General features: G+C 41.1%; 1 protein-coding gene across 1 annotated transcript in view; it reads left to right on the top strand.

Moving 5' to 3' along the window:
* Positions 1–17,308, top strand: part of jph2 (junctophilin 2) — a 31,450-nt gene extending 14,142 nt beyond the window's left edge. Inside the window, exons 3-6 of the mRNA XM_079239190.1 lie at positions 9,997–10,115; positions 11,062–11,936; positions 14,267–14,365; positions 16,037–17,308. Of these exons, the coding sequence (XP_079095316.1) occupies positions 9,997–10,115; positions 11,062–11,936; positions 14,267–14,347 (1,075 nt within the window). The 3' untranslated portion in view covers positions 14,348–14,365; positions 16,037–17,308. The remainder of the gene's footprint in view (positions 1–9,996; positions 10,116–11,061; positions 11,937–14,266; positions 14,366–16,036) is intronic.
* The last annotated feature ends 7,573 nt before the right edge of the window (positions 17,309–24,881 follow it).

The following is a 24,881-nucleotide window of genomic DNA, read 5'->3' as shown; positions in this document are numbered from 1 at the left end:
GCGACCTTCTTTGGGGTCTTGACCCCCAGTTTGAGAACCTCTGGTCTAATTCACCTTCTGTACATTTTTGCTTCATCCCTTACCCACAAAGGTCAGAGGTGAGAAATTACACATTTAACTTTGAAATACTAAATATGCTTTGAGACATTATGATGCTGGCAAAATATTATGGAAATACATACCTGTTACTGGTGAGAATTGGTTGTAAAGTCACAAAGTCCATCACACAGTTGCTTCCCATCCATGATGAGAATCTCCCGTTCCACCTCATCGTGATGAGAATCTCCCGTTCCACCTCATCATGATGAGAATCTCCCGTTCCACCTCATCATGATGAGAATCTCCCGTTCCACCTCATCATGATGAGAATCTCCCGTTCCACCTCATCATGATGAGAATCTCCCGTTCCACCTCATCATGATGAGAATCTTCCGTTCCACCTCATCATGATGAGAATCTCCCGTTCCACCTCATCATGATGAGAATCTGCCGTTCCACCTCATCATGATGAGAATCTCCCGTTCCACGTCATCATGATGAGAATCTTCCGTTCCACCTCATCATGATGAGAATCTCCCGTTCCACCTCATCATGATGAGAATCTGCCGTTCCACCTCATCATGATGAGAATCTCCCGTTCCACGTCATCATGATGAGAATCTCCCGTTCCACCTCTTCATGATGAGAATCTGCCGTTCCACCTCATCATGATGAGAATCTCCCGTTCCACGTCATCATGATGAGAATCTCCCGTTCCACGTCATCATGATGAGAATCTCCCGTTCCACCTCATCATGATGAGAATCTCCCGTTCCACCTCATCATGATGAGAATCTTCCGTTCCACCTCACCATGATGAGAATCTTCCGTTCCACCTCATCATGATGAGAATCTCCCGTTCCACCTCATCACCATGAGAATCTCCTGTTCCACCTCATCATGATGAGAATCTCCCGTTCCACCTCATCATGATGAGAATCTTCCGTTCCACCTCACCATGATGAGAATCTTCCGTTCCACCTCATCATGATGAGAATCTCCCGTTCCACCTCATCACCATGAGAATCTTCCATTCCACCACATCATGATGAGAATCTCCCGTTCCACCTCATCACCATGAGAATCTTCCATTCCACCACATCGTGATGAGAATCTCCCGTTCCACCTCATCATGATGAGAATCTCCCGTTCCGCCTCATCATGATGAAAATCTCCCGTTCCGCCTCATCATGATGAGAATCTCCCGTTCCACCTCATCATGATGAGAATCTTCCGTTCCACCTCATCACCATGAGAATCTCCCGTTCCACCACATCGTGATGAGAATCTCCCGTTCCACCACATCACCATGAGAATCTCCCGTTCCACCACATCCCAGAGCTGCTCTGCTGGATGTAGATCTGGTGACTGTGGAGCCGTTAGAGGACAGTGAACTCATCGTCATGGTGGAGATGATGTGAGCTTTGTGACATGGTGCATCGTCCTGCTGGAAGTTTCCATCAGAAGATGCTACACTGTGCTCATTAAAGGGATGGACATGGTCAGCAGCAGGACTCAGGTAGGCTGTGCTGATTAAACCAGGTCATGCTGGTACTAATGGGACCAAAGTGGACGAAGAAAATATTCCCCATTAGCACCACCAAAAGCCTGAAGCGTTTATCCAAGGCAGGATGAACCAGACTTTCTTGATGTTTCCAGCAGATTCTGATCCTTCCTTCTGAATGTTGAGCTGAAATGGAGACTCATCAGACCAGTTTCTCCATCTTCTATTGTCCAGTTCTGGTGAGTCGGTGTGAATTGTAGCCTCAGTTTCCTGTTTTTAGCTGACAGGAGAGACCCCGATGTTGGGGTGGGAAGATCAAATTCAAAAATAAAAAATCTGGATTTTTTTTTTTTTTGCTTCACAATTTCAAAATGGACTTTTTTGTTTAAAATTCCAAATTTTTTTCAAATAAATGAAAATACTCCAATATATATATATATATATATATATATATTTCATTTTCTGAACCGCTTTATTCCAATTCAGGGTCGCAGGGAAGCTGGAGCCTATCCCAGCTGGCTTTGGGTGACAGGCAGGGTACACCCTGGACAGCTCGCCAGTCCATCGCAGGGCCACACAGAGAGATGAACAACCACACTCACGCTCACACTCACTCCTATGGGCAATTTAGAGTAACCAATTAACCTAACGTGCATGTCTTTGGATCGTGGGAGGAAGCCGGAGTACCCGGAGAGAACCCACGCATACACTGGGAGAACATGCAAACTCCACACAGAAAGACCACTGACCACTCCCCAGCCAAGGATTGAACCAGTGACCCTCTTGCTGTGAGGCATATATATATATATATATATATATATATATATATATATATATATATATATATATATATATATATATATATATATATATGTATATCTTTTTACTTGTCTTCTTGGCCATTATAGTAGCAAAATGATGGTCTGGCTTACATCCATACAAACACACACGCACACACACACACAAACACATATCGCATATCTTGTTTGGAAGCAGTGCTAAGTTTCCTGTTCCTATAATCTCCAACCAGTCTGTCCATTGTCTTCAGCCCTCTAACCTAACTGAGGCATTGTGGTCCAGACAACTGCTGCCCGCTGGATGTTATCTCTGCTTCAGATCATTCTCTGTAAACCCTGGAGATGATTGTGTGTGGATAAACACTCAGACCAACAACCTGTCATTCATAGTCACTTAAATCCCCTTTCTTCCTCATCCTTTATTTTATTTTTTCTTCTATTAGACTTCTTAGATTATTTTTTTTCTTCTACATCTCTAACTAAAGAGCCGTGCTCCAGTGGTCCAGAACACTAAACCCAATCCTTTATTATATAATCAGAGGAGACATGACACATCTGTTCCTGGCAGCGGTTTCCTCCTGTCGGTGAAGTCAGGGGTTAAAAATACATGTGCATCCAGCACTCCGATGGCAGAACTGTCTGTTGGAGTGCAGTAAGGTAAAGTGTTTGCTGGTATTCACACACGCTGTGGACATTGTTGTTCAGCGTGGGCTGCCAGCTGCCCGTCTGGAGGGGAGCCTGCGTGGTAGGACGGGGTGTAAATGACGCACACTGCGGGCTGTGCAGTCACAGAGGAGCCCTGACTAAATATGGACAGGCTGGATCACAATCGTAGGGGAATGCAACAGCTGATTATCCCCCTCCCCCGTCCTGTTAGAGCCCATCTTCCCTGCCTGGACACAGAGTAGAAACCTAAGCTTTAATGTCGACCACCTCCTGTGTGCCAGATGTTGTGGATCAGATGTTTGTCCACATGGTGAATAAGTCAGCTGGCTGATATTTCTCTGCTCATGCCGCCTCCTGAGCGCTTCGACTCCTCTGCTGGACGGCAGCGGTTAGAGTCCTGCTTCGTCTTGCGTCAGCAGTGGTGTCGGATGGTTGAATGGATAAAAATATGACACAGCTCATAAACAAGTGCTTGGGTATAAAGGATTGACGGATACATGTACCACACCTTGCTGTAGTGTTGAAGCTTGGATTTCACACTTTACTGCTGATGTGAGCACTTTTTGTTGGATTGTGATCAAGCAGAGTTCATGTGTTTCCTCGGGTCAGGACTGGGTTGAAAAGTTCCTTATTTAATGCGAAACAACAATAAAAAAAAAAAGGTGAAAATCGATTGTTTAGGAGGAAGGCATGATGAGATTTCTCTCCTCATCATGTGACTTCTGAGAAATGTGGAGGTTTAATTAACTTGTCAGGTAATAAAGTCATTTTTTTATTTTATTTTTAAAAAGTTGTTTCTTTTAGTTATATAGACTGAGTCTCTTCCTTGCTCCCTCATGTTGTTGAAGACCCTCCATAAAGATCCAGCAGGACGTTCCAGCATGACAGAAACGCTCCTGGAGGTTCCGGGTCAAACTCAGACAAAGCAAAATGCATGCAGGACGTAAACAATGAAAGGATTTTACACTTTCACAGCACGCACACATGAAACTTTTCACTGTAATCTCAGAGTCTCCATTTGCAACCCGTCCTGAAGACCGCCAGCAGAGGCAAACAGAGGAGGCGGACTAAGGCTGTTATAGCATCAGTCTGTGTGCAGAATCCACCGGGGTTTATGTTCAGGGTGGGAAAGTCATATTGAAAAATTGAAAATCGGGATATTTTGTTTCACAATTTGAAAATCGACTTTTTTGTTAAAAAAATCTTTTTTTTTTTTCAGTTAAAAATATTAATCCACTATAATTTTTTTGTAATTTTTATTGTTTTCATTGATCTTTTTACTCGTCTTCTTGGGTATTATAGCAGCAGAATGATGGTCTGGCTGCTGGGTTGTTTTTTTTCTAACTGAAATCAAGAAAGATTACGAGCAAATAAAAAGTTTTTTTTTTTGTTTTTTTGTTTTTAATCTACAAAAATCAGCAATATGAAGAATTTTGAGAATCTCAATTTACATAGAATCTGCACCCTAAAAATTGGAATAATATTGAATCGGGACCAAAGCATATCGTCTCAGCCATAGTTTATGTGGTTCAGGAAGATTTTACCGATATTTCTGGTGTTTGTGGAGTTTTGTAGAACAGATGAATCAGACCTGATTTGAGAAGGAAGCCTCAGTCAGAAGAAATAATTTCACAAATACAGGACTTTTAGTTATTCTTTAATATATTCTTATTTCTAATTCATTAATCTCACATGAAAGAAATTGACTTCATTGAGTGTGATTTTCATTTTCTGTTGTTAGTGTCGGTTTGCCATCCATCCATTTTATTTTATTTTATTTCATCTTGAATATTTATAAGTTAATGATTCTGTCATTTTTAACCTGACTGCGAGAGTTTTCCTCACTGTTTCCTCAGTTTTTCCACTTTCTGGATCTTTTTTTTTTTTATTTTTTTTATTTTTTTTTATTTTTTAAGAAAAGAATAATTTTAGTCGGACGAATCAAAATGTTGTTTTTATTATTTTTAAGATATTTTTAAACTGCAAAAAGGGCTGATTTTCTCATTTTTCTTCAGTCAGTCATTTTCTTAACCACTTGTCCACTTTGGGCAAGCTGAAGCCTATCCCAGCAATCATCAGCTAGAAGCAGGGTACACCCTGGACAGCTCACCAGTCCATCACACAGAGACAAACAACCACTCACACACACTCCTAGGGACAATTTAGAATAACCAGTAAACCTAACATGCATGTCTTTGGACAGTGGGAGGAAGCTGGAGAGAAACCACACATACACTGGGCGAACATGCAAACTCCACACAGAAAGACCACCATTAAACCCCCCCAGCCGAGGCTCAAACCAACAACCTTCTTGCGATGAGGCCACAGTGCTAACCACTACACCACCATGCTGCTGGTTTTTCTTCAGCCATATTGGAAAATGATTGAAAACTGGTCATAATGTCGCTGTTTCTACTGTAACTTTTTATTTACTGTATAATTCAGTGAAAACACATCCTGCACCACACGGTGTACAGAAGCTGCAGAAATAGATCATCTGGCCTTGCAGCCTGGAGACAGTCGCTATGGAGGCAGTGGAGCAAGATAACTTGGACATCCACAGCTCATTATTCTAATTTTCTCCAACATCTCAGTTTCACTGACAGATGGATTGTTTAGGATCTGAGGAAACTGCAGAGAGGGATTCAGGAATCAGTATTCATTCCAGATTTCTGCTCTTGACTTATTAAACTATTTTACGAAACAGTCAGGTGTCAGCATAAGACGAAGAAAAACATGTTACAGGGGTGTGTTATTCATCCTGTCCACCAAGAAACCACACTTCAGCCTGACTTTGAGGGATTTTAGTCAACTGCACTCCAACAATTTTAACCAAAAGCATCTCGCTGTCATGTAACTTCTTAATTGGTCGATGTGATGCATTTATCCAACAACTGGGAAGAGATGTTGGTTTTTTTCCATTCAATGTCCTGGTTTTACTATTTCTTCCTGCACCAAATGTGATGGAGATATACATAAAAAGTATGGTGTTTTTATCATTACTGGTTTTTCTAGCAAATTAAAACCATTAAAAACTGGTAGGTGGTGGGAAGTGTGTCGGCAGAAGCTGAAATGGAGACTCTGTGGATGCGTCTTGCTGTTGAGCTTCTAAAAGTGGTTATGTGATTTGGACATGCCGGTGCTTTCAACAATTCTAGAGGTTTAAATTTAAGTAGGGGATTTGTATAAGCTTGTGCTGTCATGTTGACATCTTAGTTAATATAATGTATTGTTTATTTGGAGAAACTGGTGGTTATAATGGAGCCTGACAACTTAACTATTAACTTTCAGGACCATATCTCCAAGGTGTCGTTTTACTTTTGTGTATTAAAGTCCACCCACTTTTGTTCTGGTTAAACAATAAGCTGTATTTAGGATATTGCCCAATGAGCTCATTTAGTGGTTTCCACCGTTGCCATCTTGGCAGCGTCGTGTGCCACGATGCTGGATATGGAATACCTGTCAGTCAAAAGGACATTCCTCTTATTATACAGAATTTCAAGATAAAATTATTTCTAAATAGATGGGTTTAAAAAAAAAAGATCCCCTATGCCCCCCATTAACTTGTCATGAAGGTAAACTTGACCTTTTACACCTAAAATGTTTTTTAAACCAGGCTGTAAACATGTTTATTTCTGCTCAGAAGTTGGCTTTTTAAAGGACGTTGATTCCCTTTCCCCTAGAGGATGAGGGTGGAACTGCAATTTTTGCCACTTCCACATAGGCTTGAGTCTTAACGGCTGGAGGCTGCTGCTTGGGTTAAACTGGTGTTCAAGTGAAAATGTTTTTCTATGCTATATGTTTTATATATATACACAATGGTGGCTTGATGGCTTACATGCAGTGCTGCCATGAAATTTCCCTTTAACTGTTTGGAAAGGCTAAACCTGTTGTGGATGCTCCTTTTATACCCATTCCTGACACCCTCACTCTTCAGTTGTTAAGGTTCATTTTTGTTACCTTTATGTAATGATGTGTATTTCTGTTTTAAATACCACCATTGTCACGCTTTGCTTGTCACCTGTTTGCTTTACGTTAACATGGTTATCAGACAATACATCCGCCAGAGGTCAGTCCAAAGTTCACCTCTGAGTTCTGCCGCCAGTTTCAGACAACAGCAAACATGGCATCAGTAGAGGAGATGATGATTATGTACATTCTTAGGAAGAGACATGAAAGGTGGCAGCATGCTGAAAGGTTTATAGAAAAAACAGGAACATGGTGGTCAGTGCAACCATTCCTGGCTTCTTTTTTCTTCTAATGCGGGTGTGAGCTACACTGCTCAACACTGCACCTCGGTTTCTGCAGATACTGCTCCGTTGGCTCCATCAGAGACAAATTATACACATAAATGATGCAGAAGATGAACAAAATGCTTGGTTTTCGTCTTTTACATAGAACATAAATGGACTTGGAGAATCGTCCACAATCATGTTTCTGTATATTATATAAACTTTTCTGTCTTTATTTGTCTCCCTAATGGTTAGTACGCTCAGTTGTAAATACAACCATTGGCCAAAATATCAGGGTTTCTTTTCACTTGTCGTGTTAGCACGTTACAGTCCATATAGTGATAAAAACTGGTCTTCCACTATTTTATGGCCCGGCTGTTGTATTTGCACACAGTTACAGAGTTTGCATGTGCATGGTGACCACCTTTATTTAGCCATTTTCCTGATCACTGTCAGGGCCAGTATCTTGGGTTCTGGGAATGCCATGAGATTTCTTTGAAAACATCAAACTAACTGGATTATTTTAGGTAGAGGTCATGAATAGGTATATATGGATGAAGTTGCTGCTGGATCAGTCAGGAACTTTCAGGAGAGTCTGAAGCATCTTCCCACTGAGTCTTCAATTTGACCAGGGAGCTATTTCCAGTTCAGTGTAAAGTTACAGTATGTCCAGTATCCGCAGCCTGATCACAGTCAGTTATACTCTGAGTTAATGTGGTAAAAAAAAAAAGAACAGCAGCAACAGCTTTAGATCTGCAGAAGTCCTAAAGTTTGTATTATCTTAATTACTGTACAGCTTGTTTTCAGCTTCAAAACATGACATTTTGCATCAGTTTTAATACAAATGGAAAGGAAGCAAAATATTAAATGACACGAATCAACTCCAGGTATATGCTGGAGCCCTGCCATACACACAGACACAACATTTTGACCCTCATTTCTTGGTGTGCAGTAACTCGTGTTGTTGAGCTACAAAACAAGTCTAATTTATTTCTGTCGTCAGAGGCACACGAGCAGCAACCGAGCCCGTCCTTCACCCCAACATTCGCAGCAGGCCATGTTTACACAATTTTAAACCACTAACTCTTACAGCTCATTATTTTAATGTTACAAGTCCTCATGTTAATCTGAGTCATAATGATAAATAGCATCTAGAAAAAAAAATCATGTATCTGCTGTAAGGATTTAATATTGCAACTCACAATATTCTCATGTTTCAGTGGCAGAAAGTTCCAGATTTATTGCTTTACCTGAACTGTAATGTTCATTTATGAAATTATTTATGTAAAATATCTAAATTCACCAAACTGGAAAAAAGAGCAAGCTTTCGTTGGATTGCTGGTGTACAACGTCATTTCCAGAAAGGTTTGAACAGGCTGTGTAGCATCACCAGTCTGTAAAGGTCTGGGAGGCGAGGAGACCAGTGGCTGGAGCTGTAGGAGAGGAATGTCGTCTCATTCTGGTCTTACAGGAAAATGTTAATCATCTGATCACAGAGGAGAGTTCCACTTTGTCATTTTAACCCTTTCATGCATGAATTAATAACAATGCAACATTTTTTCAATACAGTATTTTACCTCTACAGACATATGGAATGATACTTTTTTTTGTTTATTGATGATATTTACAATTTATCATGATTTATGATTTATTTTAATGTATTCTATAAAATATTTATAAAATAATATATAATGATAATTATATTATTTAAATCTTCTACAAAATAAAGCTGTATCATTTTCTTTTCCTATTTATCGCTAAAGGACACTTCATAATTATGTTCCATTATATCACATATTTATTTATTCTACAGTGAGTGAAACATTTTGGATGACTCACTAAAATCCATTGAAGTGGTTTATTTACGAAAATACCCTCCTCATTCATGAATATGCAAGAAAAAGCTTGTAAATAGGTTTCCACCACAGGGTCACTATGCATGGAAGAGTTAAATGAGCTTTAGTCCAGAGAAGACGGCGTGTTTCCGGATCCTGTTCACATATGAAGGAGCTTTAACCTGAATGTGTTGATTTCAGGGTGCACTGGGTTCACAGTGATTTCTGGAAACTTCCTGAGTCCATTCAGTGATTTCCAGTAGATAATCTCGAGTTTCAGGATCCCCAGCATCCAGCCGTGACCAATGCACACAGAGATTCCTTCTGAATATCTGAATCTTTATAATTTTATACACTTCAGATGGTTTGGTCTTCAAGGTCTTCAGTTTTATGTTGAGGAACGTTTTTCTGAAATTGTTCCACATTTTTAGACCCAGTTTGTCTCAGATTGGTGAACCTGTGTTGATCTTTACAACTGAAAGACAGACTGAAATGCTCCTTTCATACTCATATTATTGACCAATGAACCTGATTTGTTGTCATGTTCTGCTTAAGTGTTTTTTTTATTTGAGTTACTTTTCCAGCCTTTTGTTGCTCCTGTTCCAACTTTTTACAGATGTGTTGCTGCCATAAGATTCAAAATTAGCTCATATTTTCCATAAAATTCCTCACTTTTAACTCATTTCTTAATATCCCAAAAATATACTTGCTAATGTTGATTGATATGTTTTGTGTACTGTTTCCTGACCTTTGTAACAAACTAAGTTTGCCCCTCCCTACCAGTACTGGCTGCGACCAGGCTGATTCAGTGCGTCATTCAGATACAGAGACTAATATAACAACAGTGTTAATCCAGATTATTATAAATCCTAAACCAGACGAAGCCGTAAATGATGAACTTCTTTTCTGTCTTCTGACTGCAGGACAGCTCATGCAAAGGGCAAGTCAGATGGAGCAGAACAGGCAGCTCAGGCCTCCAACGGTGAATCCAGCATCGCCAGACTGGTGGCCAAAGAGCTCTCCCCTTCCTTCTACCAACCAGGTCAGTGAATCGCATCACTTTACCATCCAAAAGGAAATCCTAACGCTACATAACATGAAGCAGATCACACTCAATAACTGATTTCCATTTTTTTACTGTTATGATCATTTTAAGACACTCAAAAGCACCATGCAATGCCTAAAACAGAAAATAGTCCTTTCTTCGTGGTTATATTTGTGGATACAAACACAAATCACCATGTTTGGTGCAGAGTCAGAGTTTACTTTATCTTGAAAGGACTGGCTCACATAAACTGTTAATAACACATATAGTTTGTACTTTACTGGCAGTCTGTGCTGGTCGACCTCCCTGTTGAGGCTCAGCACAAGGGGAGTCAAATATGAACGTCTAAAAAAAGGAACATCTTATTGAGTTGAAGGGACCGTATCAGTTTCACTGTTGACACACATACGACACAAAAGTAAAGCAGCTGCTTCTCTCCTGAACCAGAGCTTCACACAGACAAACGGACCATCAGAAAGAAGTTCTGATCCGATGACAGGCTCGAAGGTCTGCTGCAGTTTTACTGAGAGAAAGGCTGCATACTTACAAACACTTCCTCCAATTCGTTCCTGGTTCTGGTTCTGATGGAGGTTTTCGTTCCTGATCCTGGTCCTGATGGAGGTTTTCCTCTTCATTGCCTCCTCATGTAGCTGCAGATGTAGAATCAAATTACAGAAGATCTGATCCAATCCGTTGGTTTCCTCAGCCGGCTCTTTACGTTATGAAACACTTTGTTCAGTCCAGTTAACTGGACTAATATAAACCATATAATGGATCCATTTGAAGTGGATTATAGCTGGACTACAGTGAACTGGACTGAATCTGAAAGAGTGTTTTGAGATGACTAATGGAAGTGTTACTTCGCGTTTTTCTTCTTCAACAGTCTGAAACAAAAATAATAAACTGTTTGTTGTCTAATGTGCTGACTGGCCTGGTTCCTCAGGTCCGGAGTATCTGAAGAAGAGAGTACTGCAGGAGGTCTTGGAGGACGGTGAGAATGTCGAGACCATCATGCATGAACCCCTGTTGGCTGAAGAGGAGCCGCTGCCCACCCCACCTGAAAGTCCCCTACCGAATGAACTGGACAGCCTCATGCCAGGTTCATCCCTGGGCCGCACCCCCTCCCCCAGTCCAGCTATCATCATCAAGGAGGACCCGAAACTCCTCGGTCCAAAAGGCTGGAATGAAGACAAATCCAGTAAAGGCGGTAAAAGTAGCAGTAAACCCAACAGTGCACCCAGTAGTCGTCCAGCTACTCCTTCCACCTCAGCTGCTCCACCTGAAGCAGGGGGGTCCCTAGGTAGCCGTGGCCCCTCTCGCTCCCCCAGTCGTCAGAGCAACAAGAACGAGCAGGGCTCTGACCTGGAGATCAAGCCACTGCAGAAATTTGATGCTGAACCAAAAGCTCCAGATGTCATCCCAGCTCCCGCTGAGCCCGTAAGAAACTGCCTCATCTCGCCAGATGAAGACGAAGCACCGCGCCCCGGCTCCAGTGTTCCCCCCAAAGCTGTGACCCCCGAGCCGAAAGCCGCCGAGGTACAAACCGAAAGCCCACCATCAGTCCACGAACGATCCCCATCAGCCTCAGAGAAGAAAGTGCAGTCCAGAGAAGGGAGCAGGCCGTCCAGCAAAGCAGAGACGAGGCCATTACCAAAACGACAACCCAGTCCAGCTCCATCCCCGAGACCTGCTCCCAGTCTGGAACCTAAAACAGCCCCAAAGCAAGTGGAAGCCAAAGCCCCGGCGGCCAAACCATCCCTGAAAGCCGCGGCTGTGAGCCTGACTCAGGAGGTCGATGCAGAATCTTCAGAACTGGAGGTAAGATGGCATGAGGACATCCTCCTCCGTTTTAGACCCATTTGCAGCTCAGCTGCACCACTGGAAGACAGTCTGCTGGTCCACGTTAGCTCGTTAGCTGCAATGTTATTTACAATAATACACCCACTGCAGCCATGTCAGTACACGCCTGAGAAAGGAAAGACAGAAAGGAATGTGATCATCCAGGTTGCCATGACCCCGATCAGCTGATTTATACTGATCCACCAAAACAGCCCTGAACCATCAGAACATGGACTCCGGTGGACCTCTTCAAAGTCTTATGTAATCTGACAGTAAGCTGTCGACAGTAACAGCTTGAAGTTCTGAAAGATTTGGTTTTGGAGCACTAAAATGCTGGACTGGATGAAGATCCAGTGAATTAGGGGACCAAGTCATCTCCTAAAGCTCCCTGTCTAACCACAGAACCATATGGTTTCTATGGTTTAGGGCTTCAGTTATAGCTACAATTACATATACGTTGGAAAACTGGTTAATATGAAGTAAAATCACGGTCTGGGTGAATACTGGATTCCGATTTGTTCCAAGGCGTCAGGTAAAAGGTGTTATAGGACCAGGCATGTGCCGTGAGCTGTAGGGTTCGGCAGACAGGCAGTTGCAAATAGCACCAAACACATAAATGATCATTTTATTGTGTAGGCAGTCGGGCTGTGACGATATGCTTTTGTCCCAATTCGATTCAATTCCGACTTTTTAGGTGCTGATTTAATTTAAATTGCGATTCTCACAATTCTTCAATATTGCTGATTTTTGTAGATTAAAATAAAAAAATAAAAAAAGTATAAAACTTTTTTTTGCTCGTCATTTTTCTTGATTTTAATTAGGAAAAAAAACAGCATTTAGCCAGATCATCATTCTGCTGCTGTAATGTCCAAGAAGACAAATAAAAAGATCAATAAAAACAAGAAAAATAACAAAAAAAAAATTCATAATGGATTATTTTATTTGTTTGAAAAAAAGATTCAACAAAAAAAAATTTTAAAAATAATTTTAAAATTGTGAAACCAAAAATCCAGATTTTCAATTTTTGATTTTTGATTTTTGATTTTTTTTTTTTTAAAATTTTTAACCTGTCCTGTCCAGGATCTCAGCATACAGAACAGCAATCTACATGCCATATTTTTACCAGACAGATTTGCTCTGTCATGGGAGACATCTCATGTATAGGGCTGCCCTTGATAATCTGAATATTTTTATGATTATTATTATTATTTTGTGCCTGCTCAATCTAACACAATCAAGATAGTGAGTCACCATTAAAAACTTGCAAATAATTCAATAGTAGTCCCCAGACTATTTAACTTTGTATGCCATCACAACCAGTACTGTATGTTGTCATTTTTCCTCAAATGAAAGATTTGAAAATGTTTAAGCCTCTCTAGCAGGGTCATCCCTTCGTTGAGCACGTCAACCAACTTTCATTAATCCTTTTAAATGTATGTAGACCATTGGCATAGTGCAGCTAGAGTGCACTATCTTTTTACATGTATGATTATATGGGGAAATGGACTGCACATGTGTGAACACACATAATTGCAATAATACAAGCGGAAAAGGCAGGACTGTGCAGCTTCTCTGTCTGGCCAGGAGGAGGTGCTGTTGAGTCATTTTTATTGAGCTATGAAATAAAATAAAATGCCTTAAATTTCAAATCGATAGGTACTTCAGGCTATATGAAATAATCATCTGAAAGATTATATTAAAGATAATAAATACAAAAGATGGTGAAAATTATATAAACTAAGTATTAAAATGGAATGATTACATTTATTTCTCTCTGCCTACCCTGACTGCACACCACTGTGGAGGACGCCTATAAAAATGTTTTGGTCAAACAACCTGATTGTTCTAAATTGTTGCACTTGCTCAAACGCTAGTTGGTAACCGTGGCAACAAAAACTCAGACCATTCGTACGGCTGTGGGTTGACTCGGACTCAGGCTGGAGATCATGACTGTGACGGGGCGTCGCAGAGAAAGGCTTATTGGGCTTCACCGTCCCACAACATCCCAACCAGCAGTGGTCAGGGTCCACAAACCTCAAATCTCCCTCCTTCAAATGCCACTATGATCAGCATATTGTTGTTTTTTTTTAAATCTTGTAACATCTTGAAATGATATATTTGTATGGTTTATGTGACAGCTGCTACAACTTCTTGCCTGCATCATCTTCTTTGTGGCGGCTTCATGTTTATGTTCCTGTTTTCTTAAACAAGTTCTAGGATTAACCAGAAAACAAAAGACTAAAAGTTGCATTTATACTGATTATCTCCTGAATGTGTTCTTCTCCAACATGTGCTTCTGTCTTTGTAAGGGCCCAAACACCATTATGGTCTGCATGGTGATCCTGCTCAACATCGGGCTGGCCATTCTCTTCGTTCACATTTTATCTTGAGACCTCTTCCACTGTCAGGTAGGAAATAAATCCCTGCTTATGATAAAATCTATTTTCTTTATAGAGCACTTTTCATGTTCAAAGCAACACAGAGTTTTACATTGTACCAAGAGGAAAATAAAAAGCCTTCACACAGCAGAGTATACAGCAATTTAAAATCACACACTTCATTATAGTTTCTTTCACACATAATCACACATGTGCACACAAACAAAGTGCATGTGCATGCCCTTCACCCTGCCCCACCCCGTCCTCTGAGCTGAATGTTAGAATAAAGGTATCAATGGAATGAAATGAATGCAGCACACACACAATGACTTGCAAACCACTTTAATCTCATTTTACATTCAGAACTGTGGAAAAATATGTAGCAAAAGTTAAAACCAAGAACTTTGGGTGTTTCCTGAGAAAGTGCTCTGGCACTTGGCAGAGCCACGTTTGGGCCTGTTTTCTACAGCGTTGGCAGACACACCATGAAAATTCAGGAGTTCAGGAGAGCAGCTGCTGCTGTTTTCATTCCTGGAAACCATTTTTAATCTCAGCTGCTTGACAGTATGGAGCCTTCATTTTTCTGTTTTCAGTGAGGGTCAGGTCTGGATTTAGCCTCTGTGGTCTGTTATGACGACTCCAACATTTAAACATTTCATGTATTTACCAGTTTGAACTGAAAAGATCGAGCTTAAGTTAGGACTGCTCGATTATGACTAAAATTATAATCACGATTACTTTGACAGAAATTGAGATCTCGATTATTTAACACGATTATCCAGTATTTCTTAAACAACGCTGCACGTCATGGTGTTCTTGACTCCGTGTCGTGCATTATAACCGTCTAATGCACGGTTCTGAGTTGTTTAATCTGCTTTTACCGCTTATATAGGAACTATTTTACGTTGACCTCAATGTACGTTTTATGCCAAACAACCGCTGTCAGGCTGCAGCGCGTTTCTCTCATTCACCTGTTAAAGGACAGCTGATCTGAACCAGCTGGTTAACGCGTTGCTATGGTAACGTCCCGTAACGGAGGGATATTACAGTGTTTAACTGGCCGAACTATGTATAGGAAAATAATGCAGCCAGTTGTCACTGACAATGGTATAAACTATGTTTAGGTGAACTTCCACAACCTACTGCAGTTATTCTACATTGACCTGCAGCCGGAGCCGACTGAGACTGGCTGCCTGGGAGTGCTTTAGGACGGGAGAGGCTCCCGCTGCTCATTCCTTACAGTAACTGCAGAACAATATGTGCCTTCAAGTCAGTCGCCAAAGCACCAGAAAAGTCTCTAATAACTCCAGTAAAAGTTGCTAGATTTGTCGCTTTTAACAAAAGAAAGTCTCCAGATTTAGCGAGAAAGTCGCCAAGTTGGCAACAGTGTCTGAATGAAAGCAAAGCGGCTGTGGGAGGAGTTTACAGCACAGCGCTGCAACGCCAGAGACGCTCGATTAGCAGCTGAAGACAGCAGGAGAGGAAACTGCAGAGAGAAAAATAATCACACCCTTTTATTTTTATGATTGTTAAAAACCCAGATCGTAGTTGAGATTAAAATCCCATTAATCGCCCAGCGCTATCTTAAGGGTGAATTTATTGCAGTTTGTTTTTGTTTGCATGTTTAGAACCATGGCTGTATAATTCTTCTTAAAACTGTAAAAGTGACTCTGTGATGTGATTTTTGTGGGTCTGCTGCAGGTCCCCGGTGGTGTGGGAGGCAGATGCTGCTGCTCCTCCTCCATTCGGACCGCAGATCAGAGACATCGCTGATGGTCAGCAGGAATTGAGCAGCCTGATCCAAGGTTTTGTTGGTGTCGCCATGTGAAGCTCTGTGGAACTCCTTTCTTTCCAGAACTTGGTGACCCTGAAGGACACTGAACGACTAAAACCTCATCTGAACATTGTAAATGTTGCTGGCTGGATGGTGGCGTGTGTTTTGGAGCTGATGCTGTAGAGGCAGGGTAGTGCTGCAGAATTTAACTCCATCACAGTGTGTCACAGCCTGCCGCCTCCCTGCTGTGGCTTTTAATGAAACCTTTCATTGGCTCATTCTAGCACTCAATCAGCAGATAATGGGATTTCATATGTTTTATGAGCTAGCTGCAGCTGAATGAATGTTGATGACGTATACAAGCTGAAATGTGTCTCCACTGTGCCTTGAACCTGATTAGACTGTCTGGTTTTAAATAGCTAAAAGACGTGTTGGGAGCGGCGTGTGCTTGTGTTCTCAGAACACTAGTGTAAACACAGGCCATGTTTTCATTTGTTGCTTTTCACTTCCAGGAGAAAGTGTCATGACTTCTATTTAGCTGCTGTAAAGTCTTCCTGTGAGGTCTGCAACACTGTGAAACGTCCTCTTTTCTCTGCATGGTTGTCATTCTGCCGCATCTCTTCGGGAAAAGGAAGAGAAACCGCAGCTGAGAGTTGTCACTGTGTTTCATCGTCCTATAGAGCCACAAATGAGTGTTTTAAAGCTTTGGTAAGTGAAGGGGAAAAGTGATCCAAGCTGTATAATCTATAGATTTGTGTCTATGCAGCTGGAAGTGGGATGAAATAGTGTTTCAGAAAGCTTTTTACTCCATGCTTCTGCATTATAGTCACCATCTGTTGTGCTTCCGAGTCAAACTTTTTGTACGCATGAGGGCACTTTGTGTGCATGTTCTGTATTTTTGTACTTTTTTGAAGTGCACCTTTTCATCATTCAAAACTCTCTACCTTAAAATGAATTTAGGGAAAAGGAATCAGCCATGGTAGATTTGTCAGGTTACCTCGATGCTGAGATGAAGGAAAGGATTCCCAACTCCAGGTCTTACAGTGAGGAAAATAAGGAAGTATTTGGAGTGGTTGCTGGGAGAAGAGGGTGTTGTTGTTCTGTCTTTGGGTTTGCTAATGAAGACTGTAGATTAAAAAAAGGAAACACAAAAGAGTATTTACAAAAACTGGTTTCAATAAAAGTCCCACAATTCTAAATCTGGTTGTTTCTGACATTGTGTTGGTATGGATTAACAGTAACTATGCCACAATGAGATGCTTTGATTAACATGAAATAACTTGTTACAGTCTACGGTCAGAAGGGACCCGAACCCTGGACCATGAACCAACAGGCAGACATCTATGTTTAACAGCAAGTGCTGCTCAGGCTGAATGGACAACAAACTGAAAATAAAATAAAAAATAAAAACAAAGCTCAGGAGAGAACTCAAGACTGGAAAAAACACACAAAACAAAGAGGCAGACAAACTAGGCATATGTTTTACTGAGAGACTGAAGACAGGAGCAGCAGGTGCGGCAGTCAGACACCATGAATCAGGCCCAACAAGCAGGCAGTATGTAAAGGTAACAGAATTTACCAAGATCCAAACCAGACACCCAACACTGAAAACTGAAGAACAGAATACACCAGAGCGTGACAGCCAAGCTGAATGTTATGTCCTGTTTTAGTCTTTAGGTCAGACAGAAAACATTTAAAGGTTCAACGAGGAGCTGCTGCAGAAAGTCTTGAGTTGAAGCATGCTGCCCTCTGGTGTTGGAAATGGGTACAGCACCAACATCTTGCAAGTTATAAAGTATCGCTTCATTTGTCGGCATGTGCAGTTAAATAATAATAAAGAAATCACCTCCTGTTGTCTTTTTTTCCCAACTTTATTGGAATACATTCAGAGCTGGAGCTGTAATCTGACTGAACACCCAAGATACCACCTCAGGTGATTGACAGGTCACTAGAGGAGGACAGAAACGTCTTTCCAGACCTTCATGGATCACCAGTTTCACTACCTGTTTAAAATAAAATTCACTTTAAATTTCCTAACTAGTGCTCCTAAAGAAATGCTGCCTACCTGACCGCACATTTCTAGAGGAGATTTTGTTTCTGTGAAAGTTTTTAACCTGATGTTCCCATGATGCTACGCAGCTGTGCTAATCTAGTGATACGCTAGCTCTAGGTTAGCTTTAGCCATGTCATATTTAGGGACTACAAATTAGTCAGTAAATCAAGATTTGAACACTGGAGCTCAGAATAGCTATAAAGATACTCAAAAAGTACCTCAGTACCCACTAGGGTTGCCACCTTAAATAAAATAAAAGAACTCCCACGACATCCCCAGTCCAGTCGGGTGGGGCGCCCACAGCAGTAGTATGTTTTGTGCAAGTGTTTCAGATCAAAATAACAAAATAGGAGTCTTTCTGAAGATATAAGGACAAATCTCTCAGCTTAATGAGTTACTGCTGTCACTGCTGCAACTCCACAGAGACACAAAGGAATGACCTGAACGGTTCTGATGTCTCTGCAACTCCACCTGCAGATGGCGCTGCTACTCAGCCTGTGGAGCCATTAACTTCCTCTGGTCTTTGTTCATGTTTTCTAAACTCAGTTAGATTGTATGGAGGGATGGTTTGTAGCATAAACACAGTGAATGGCAGAATAAATCTTTAACAGAACATTTATTCTGCTGACAAATATTCCCTGGAAAAACTGCAACAGAGAGTTTTTGCAGAAACTCGGAATAACATGTGTACCTGCGTTTTGTAGGAAGTCAACATTTTCGTTCCCTAAACAACACTAAACATTCAAGAAATAGCTTAATTGTGCTGATTTAAACTGAAACTTCATAGTAAAGAAAACCTGCATGTGCAATTTAGTGCAAAAAAACTCAATGCACCCACCATCTAGGGCTTTAAGAAGAACCTTTTCAGCCAAATGTTCAGCTTGTTGTGACTTTGCTTCTGACTAGCACACCTTTTGAATTTATTAGCCATCTTCTTGCTAACCTGAGTGTTTTCTGAGACCTGTCTAGAAGATTTAACAGCAACAAACAGGAAGTGGTTGTCTGTGACACAGAAAATGGGCAGCATGTCGAGATCCGGAGTGTAGCCAAGATCCTTCTCTGCTGCCACCAGAATACATCTAACCACACGTCTGGTTGAAGGGGGAAGTTCTACGTAGAAAGCTCCTCCCTGTACCTCCATCTGAAAGACTGCCCGATGACGCATAACTGAAGATGACTGAACTTAAATCCTACTTTACATATTTAGTCAAAACAGGTTTGTGAGCATGGTCTTTTTCTTCTCTCAGCAACACTGTGTCTAGTTTAGAAAGCAAGTCTTCCTTTCTGTTGTTTTTGTTCACATCCCATGCAGATGTCCTGTCTCTCCACTCAAGCCCCAGCACCACAGTGTTGCCCAAGTTTGTAAGAAGTCTCAAAACGCTCATTTGACCTTTCCAACAGTTGTCAAAGTTACAATAGTCTAACTGGTAAAGTGTCCAGAACATTTATTCTGCTTTACATTGCCAGGCAGCTAAGCGGTCCCACAGACTTTCTTGATGGTACATCACATTGTGCAGGTAGTCAACACTTAGGAACATAAGCAGAAACCACAGCTAATGACCAGTTATTTATATATTTATGCAACTTTTTCACAAACTACATGAGATCAAATATGAACATTTAAAGATTAAAAAAGGGAATATGTGACAAAAAAAACAAAAAAAACAAAAAAAGATTTTCAACCAAAGTTAGTATTCAGAAAAAAATAGAAAATACAGGAAAATAAAGCATGAATTAATTTTAAGCCAGGGTAGGTAATGTTGGGGAGCTAGCAAGATGAGAAAGTGGTGCCCTGTCTTGGCTCCTCCCCCTCTGGTTTTGCTTCTTGCATGGTCCAAGGCTTTTTTCTTACTTCCGCCAAGGAGGTTGGGTTTTTGCAAACGTTAATCTGTTTGTGTTCAAGATAACTCAAAAAGTTATGGACGGATTTTAATTAAATATCAAGAGTTGATGGAAATGTGAAAAGGAAGAACAGGTTTAACTTTGGTGGTGATCTGGATCACCATTTGGATACAGGAATTTTTTGAAGGCCTTGGCAGAGGTTTGTGTTTTCCGAGTGTTTTTCTAGTTCGCAGCTTTTTCCACCAACAATTTTCTCTTTCTTGGCTGTTTAGCAGGAGGAGGCAAATAAACCGAACCAGATCAGGAAACCCTTCCTGCATTTTCTCAGCCATGTTTGCCTTCCGAGTTTCTTCTTCACTATTTGTATTTACATGCTAACATGCTATTTATATTAACTATTAATATATATTAAATTAATTACCTAAAGCAATGGGAGCGACGAGGCATTGGAGGAAGGCGTGGTTAACTGTCTCCAGCCAATGGGTGTGGCAGAGCTGCAGAGAGGCGTGGTTTACCATCTCCAGCCAATGGGTGCAGACAGAGCTGCAGGGAGGCGTGGTTTACCGTCTTCGGCCAATGGGTGCAGACCAAGTGGCAACCTCCGGCAGTTAAAAGTGAAGCCTGTTCGGAAGTGCATAAAACTGCAGTTCCCCATTCATCCGCTAGGGGCTGGCTCCAAAACAGAGCAAATCCCCATAGACTCCAATGAAATAAACATGTTTACAGCCTGGTTCAGAAATCCATTTTAGGTTTATAGGTCAGGTTTACCTTAATGACAACTGTGGGGGGAGTGAATTTTTTTTCTAAATTGCCCGTTTAAAAGTAATTTAATCTCAAAGTTCTGGCAAATTTAGGGGCGTGTCCTTTTGATTAACAGGTACCAATCTCCAGCTTCAAGTAAGAAGAACATAGAACAGCCGTGGTTTTTAGCCGGTTAACAACGTGACTTAGCTTTAGCCCGCTTACCTCCGTTAGCTGGTTAGCTCCTGTTATCTTGTGGTTAGCTCTTAGCTCCAGAAAGCTGAGTTCGTTCGATGTCAATCATCCATGGCATCATGGCTGCCCTTTCAGGTCCACCTCTTTGCCCATATTTGTATTTTCCGGGCAAGACGACGCACATGACGCTGCCAAAATGGCGACGGTAGGAACCGCCCACCGAGCTTCAATTCAGCTCTTCAGAAACCTATGAGTGACGTCACAGAGGCTCCGTCCATCTCTTTATATACAGTCTGTGGTGCAGACAGAGCTGCAAAGAGGCGTGGTTTTCTTTATTTAGGTAGCCGAACCTTCAGATATCAGAACTCTCTCTGTGGAACCAGTTCCTAGTTTTACTTCAGGAAGCAGAACCTTCAGTTAGCAGCTGATGTACTGGGATGAGGATGGTGGTGGGGTGGGGGTAATGAAGTGTGGTTTATTAGAGCTGGGCAAGGCAATGTACTGATGTAGATTATAAATGCCATTGTACCATCAAAACAAAGAAGTTTCAAATCCAAAAGTTATGTTTCTTTTAAAGGAAGGTTTCCCTTCCTGGTTCTGGATCTGGTTCATTGTGGGAAGCAGTTATGGTCACTTCTATCACCAGTTAACTGCATCTTCTTGACCATGTAGCAGTTTTTAGGTGAACAATGGAGTCACAGCACTAAGCAATACTTCACCACCGGTTAGCCCAAGTAATGATTAAGCCCTCATCTTCTTATGATCATGACTGTCAATCATTGTAAACAGATGAAGTATCAACCGGAACTGCTGCTCTGTGCATATTTGGACAGCAAACAGGACTGCACCCAATGTTAAATATTTACTGCATACTGTACATCTGTAATGCAGGAGCAGCATTAATCCAAGTTTATCGCCACCACTGATTGTTATGCCGTCTACATCCAGCCTGTATTATCAAGAGTCAAACCATGCTCCTACAAATGCCATTTTTCTATCTTTTTTTTCTCCTAACATAAAGTTTCTGCTTTGGTTTTTCTTTTTTTTCCTCAGCTGCAGCGTGTGCATGAAGTCCCAACGGGGGAATCCAACTCCCACCCAGTGTGCAGCCTATAGGCTACAATCAGGACATTGTTTCCATACATTCCAAGTTCTTTCATTAAATATTCAATAAATAATGCACTTTTTATTACTCAACTATTTTAAATGTGCTCTTGTGCTGTGCAGTGAAATACATTTGCATTTCAGGACAAACAGATCTCTTGATTAACATCCTCCTCAGCAACTATTATGCATTTTTAACAACTTTTGCTTTGTTATTATTGTTATTATTGTATTCTTATTCAATAATTTTGTGTGTGTTAAAGCTAGTATAAGTTTCAGGGAAAGACTTTCCCTGGTTTTAGGAGAAGGGATTGACGTCTGTATGCTGCTGGGTTTATGAGATTCCTACAATCTAAAAACTAAGTCATCCTCCTGTTTGTTCAAATGTGCAGAAATAAACATGATATTAAATAAATTATTGGGATTACAATAAATATCTGTAAGCGTACACATTAGAGCAATAATAATGTTAAGGTCCCCACCTTAACTCCACAAGGATCCACAGGCAGGTAAGGTTACCTGCAGAGTCATTACACCAGGTGTAATTAAACTCCTCAGAACTTGGAATAAAACTGCGGCATTTAAAAAATACTGAAAAATATTTCATAGATGAGATGGAGAATAGTATCAATCAGTCACGTTTTTTTCTTGACTGATGGCTAACTGAATGTTTTATGAGGATGAATAGATGGACGAGTATAACGAGCTCAAGAAGACAAAGTAAATGGAGACGAGAGACAACTAAACATGAGAGGGAGTAGTTTGTGTAAAACACGTTTCTGTTGTAAAGTAGGAAAGCACTCGGAGAGGGCAATCCTCCGCCAAGGGCCACAGTTCTCCCCATGTTGTAGTTATTTGTACTTTTGCTGTGATAAAAATTCCAAAGGCCCCTATGCTGGATCATAATATCCGGAATGATTCCTTTACCTGGATCAGTCTTATATATATTTTACTACCTGTTGGAAGCTTGCCCTGTAGGGTTTTTCTGAGTGTCCGACCATTTTCGTTTGAGTTACGTGCACACGTGCAATACTGAAAATGGCCCTTTCTCACAGTGTTTGCTTTTTTTTTTTTTTGTCTTGTCCAGCATTTAAGCAAGCAGAATGATTGTTTGGATGCTGTGTTCTGATGAGCAAATTTACTTTGCCAAGGGGAGTTTTATAGATATAATGATCCCCTTGTTATTCTGGATTCTTTTGTCATTTATTTGTCATAAGTGTTTGTATTACAGAGGTCGTATAGTACTGCTGGACCAGACCGGAGAGGAAAGAGAAAGGATAGAAAGGGAACAGGGAAAGTGAAAGAAAAAAAAAAAAGAAAAACAGAAGACAGCAGAGAGAGAGTTGGGAGGAGACAGAGAAAATACCTTGTAGATAGAGACAGAATGAGAGAGAAAGAAAAAAAACATACATTCATTTCCACATACGCATATACATATACATACACATCTACATCCACACACATACATATTTACACATGCACATACACACTGACACACTCATAAACACATATGGGCCTAACCACAGATTCATGGTTCCTCTGTGGGTGGACAAAGCCAACAACTGTCAGGAGCACCAGAAACTAACAGGATAAATATAAATGAGAAACACAGAAAGAAAACCAGCTGCTGTTCGTAGATAAACCTCCAAGACGACTCAGAGACTGTGTCACATTCAGAACATGCAGAGTGGGACGTGTTCGGAGTAGAGTGATCATGCCAATGTGACCCCTCCCACACAAGGCAAGAAGCAGACCAGGAGAACCCCGAGACCCGGGCAACCAGCTGCCACCCCAAGCAGAGACCCTGACCGCCCCACCCTCGAGCCATCCATGCAACCACCTAGGAGGTGGCAGAGGGGGACCCCTGCCAGAGCCCCCCGTGGTCAGGAGGAACAGGCCCCAGCAGGTCCAGACTGGGCACCGACCACCCAGGGCAGACAGGCAGAGGGCCCAGCCCATGCAAAAGGAGAGCCAGGACCCCGAGACCGCCACCGAGCAGCAGCCAGGCCACACCCCAGTGCACCGCCCTGCACCGCTCTACACCGCTCTGCACCGCCCTGCACTGCTCTACACCACCCTGCACCGCTCTGCACCCCAGTGCACCGCCCTGCACCGCCCTGCACCGCTCTACACCGCCCGTTTCCTCTACAGACATATGCAATGAGGTTTTCTTTTTGTTTATTCGTGATGTTTAGAATTTATCATGATTTATGATTTATTTTAATGTATTCTATAAAAAATTTATTTAAAAAGTTGATATGTTATCATAATTTTATCATTTAAATCTATAAAATATAGCTGTATCATTTCTTTTCCTCTTTATCGAAAAGGCACACTTGCATAATTATGTTCAATTATATCATATATTTATTTATTTTCCAGTCACATTTTGGGTGACTCACTAATATCCACTCAAGTGGTTTATGTACAAAACTAGGTTAAATAACATCAATATGATTTAAAAACATAAAAATGAGATCAATAAAAACGTAATCATTTAAGACCTGTATGAGACAATGGCAAGAAAAGTTTTATATTTTTATATGAAATGTTTATTTGTCCGTTTTACAAAATATAAAAGAAAAGCATGACTTTTAGGAATAATTACCATATCTTACCATGTGATTTGATCCTTACATATCATATGTAATGGGGCCCATACAGTGTATTCTTCTACTTTCTGATGCCCATTAAGTGTTAGAAGACAAGTATAGATTGTGCTTCATTGGACTTTAAGCAAAGTTTTTACAAAGAAGTCATGCTAAATGTCTCAGAAACTGTGTTTATCATAAATGTCATGATGGGCTCTGATGAGATAAATATGAAAATGCATAAGA

This window comes from Telmatherina bonti (genome assembly GCF_933228915.1).
Source record: "Telmatherina bonti genome assembly, chromosome: 4".
NCBI lineage: Eukaryota > Metazoa > Chordata > Actinopteri > Atheriniformes > Telmatherinidae > Telmatherina > Telmatherina bonti.
The sequence above is the reverse complement of the archived record's forward strand: the minus strand, read 5'-3'. Positions and strand labels throughout refer to the sequence as shown.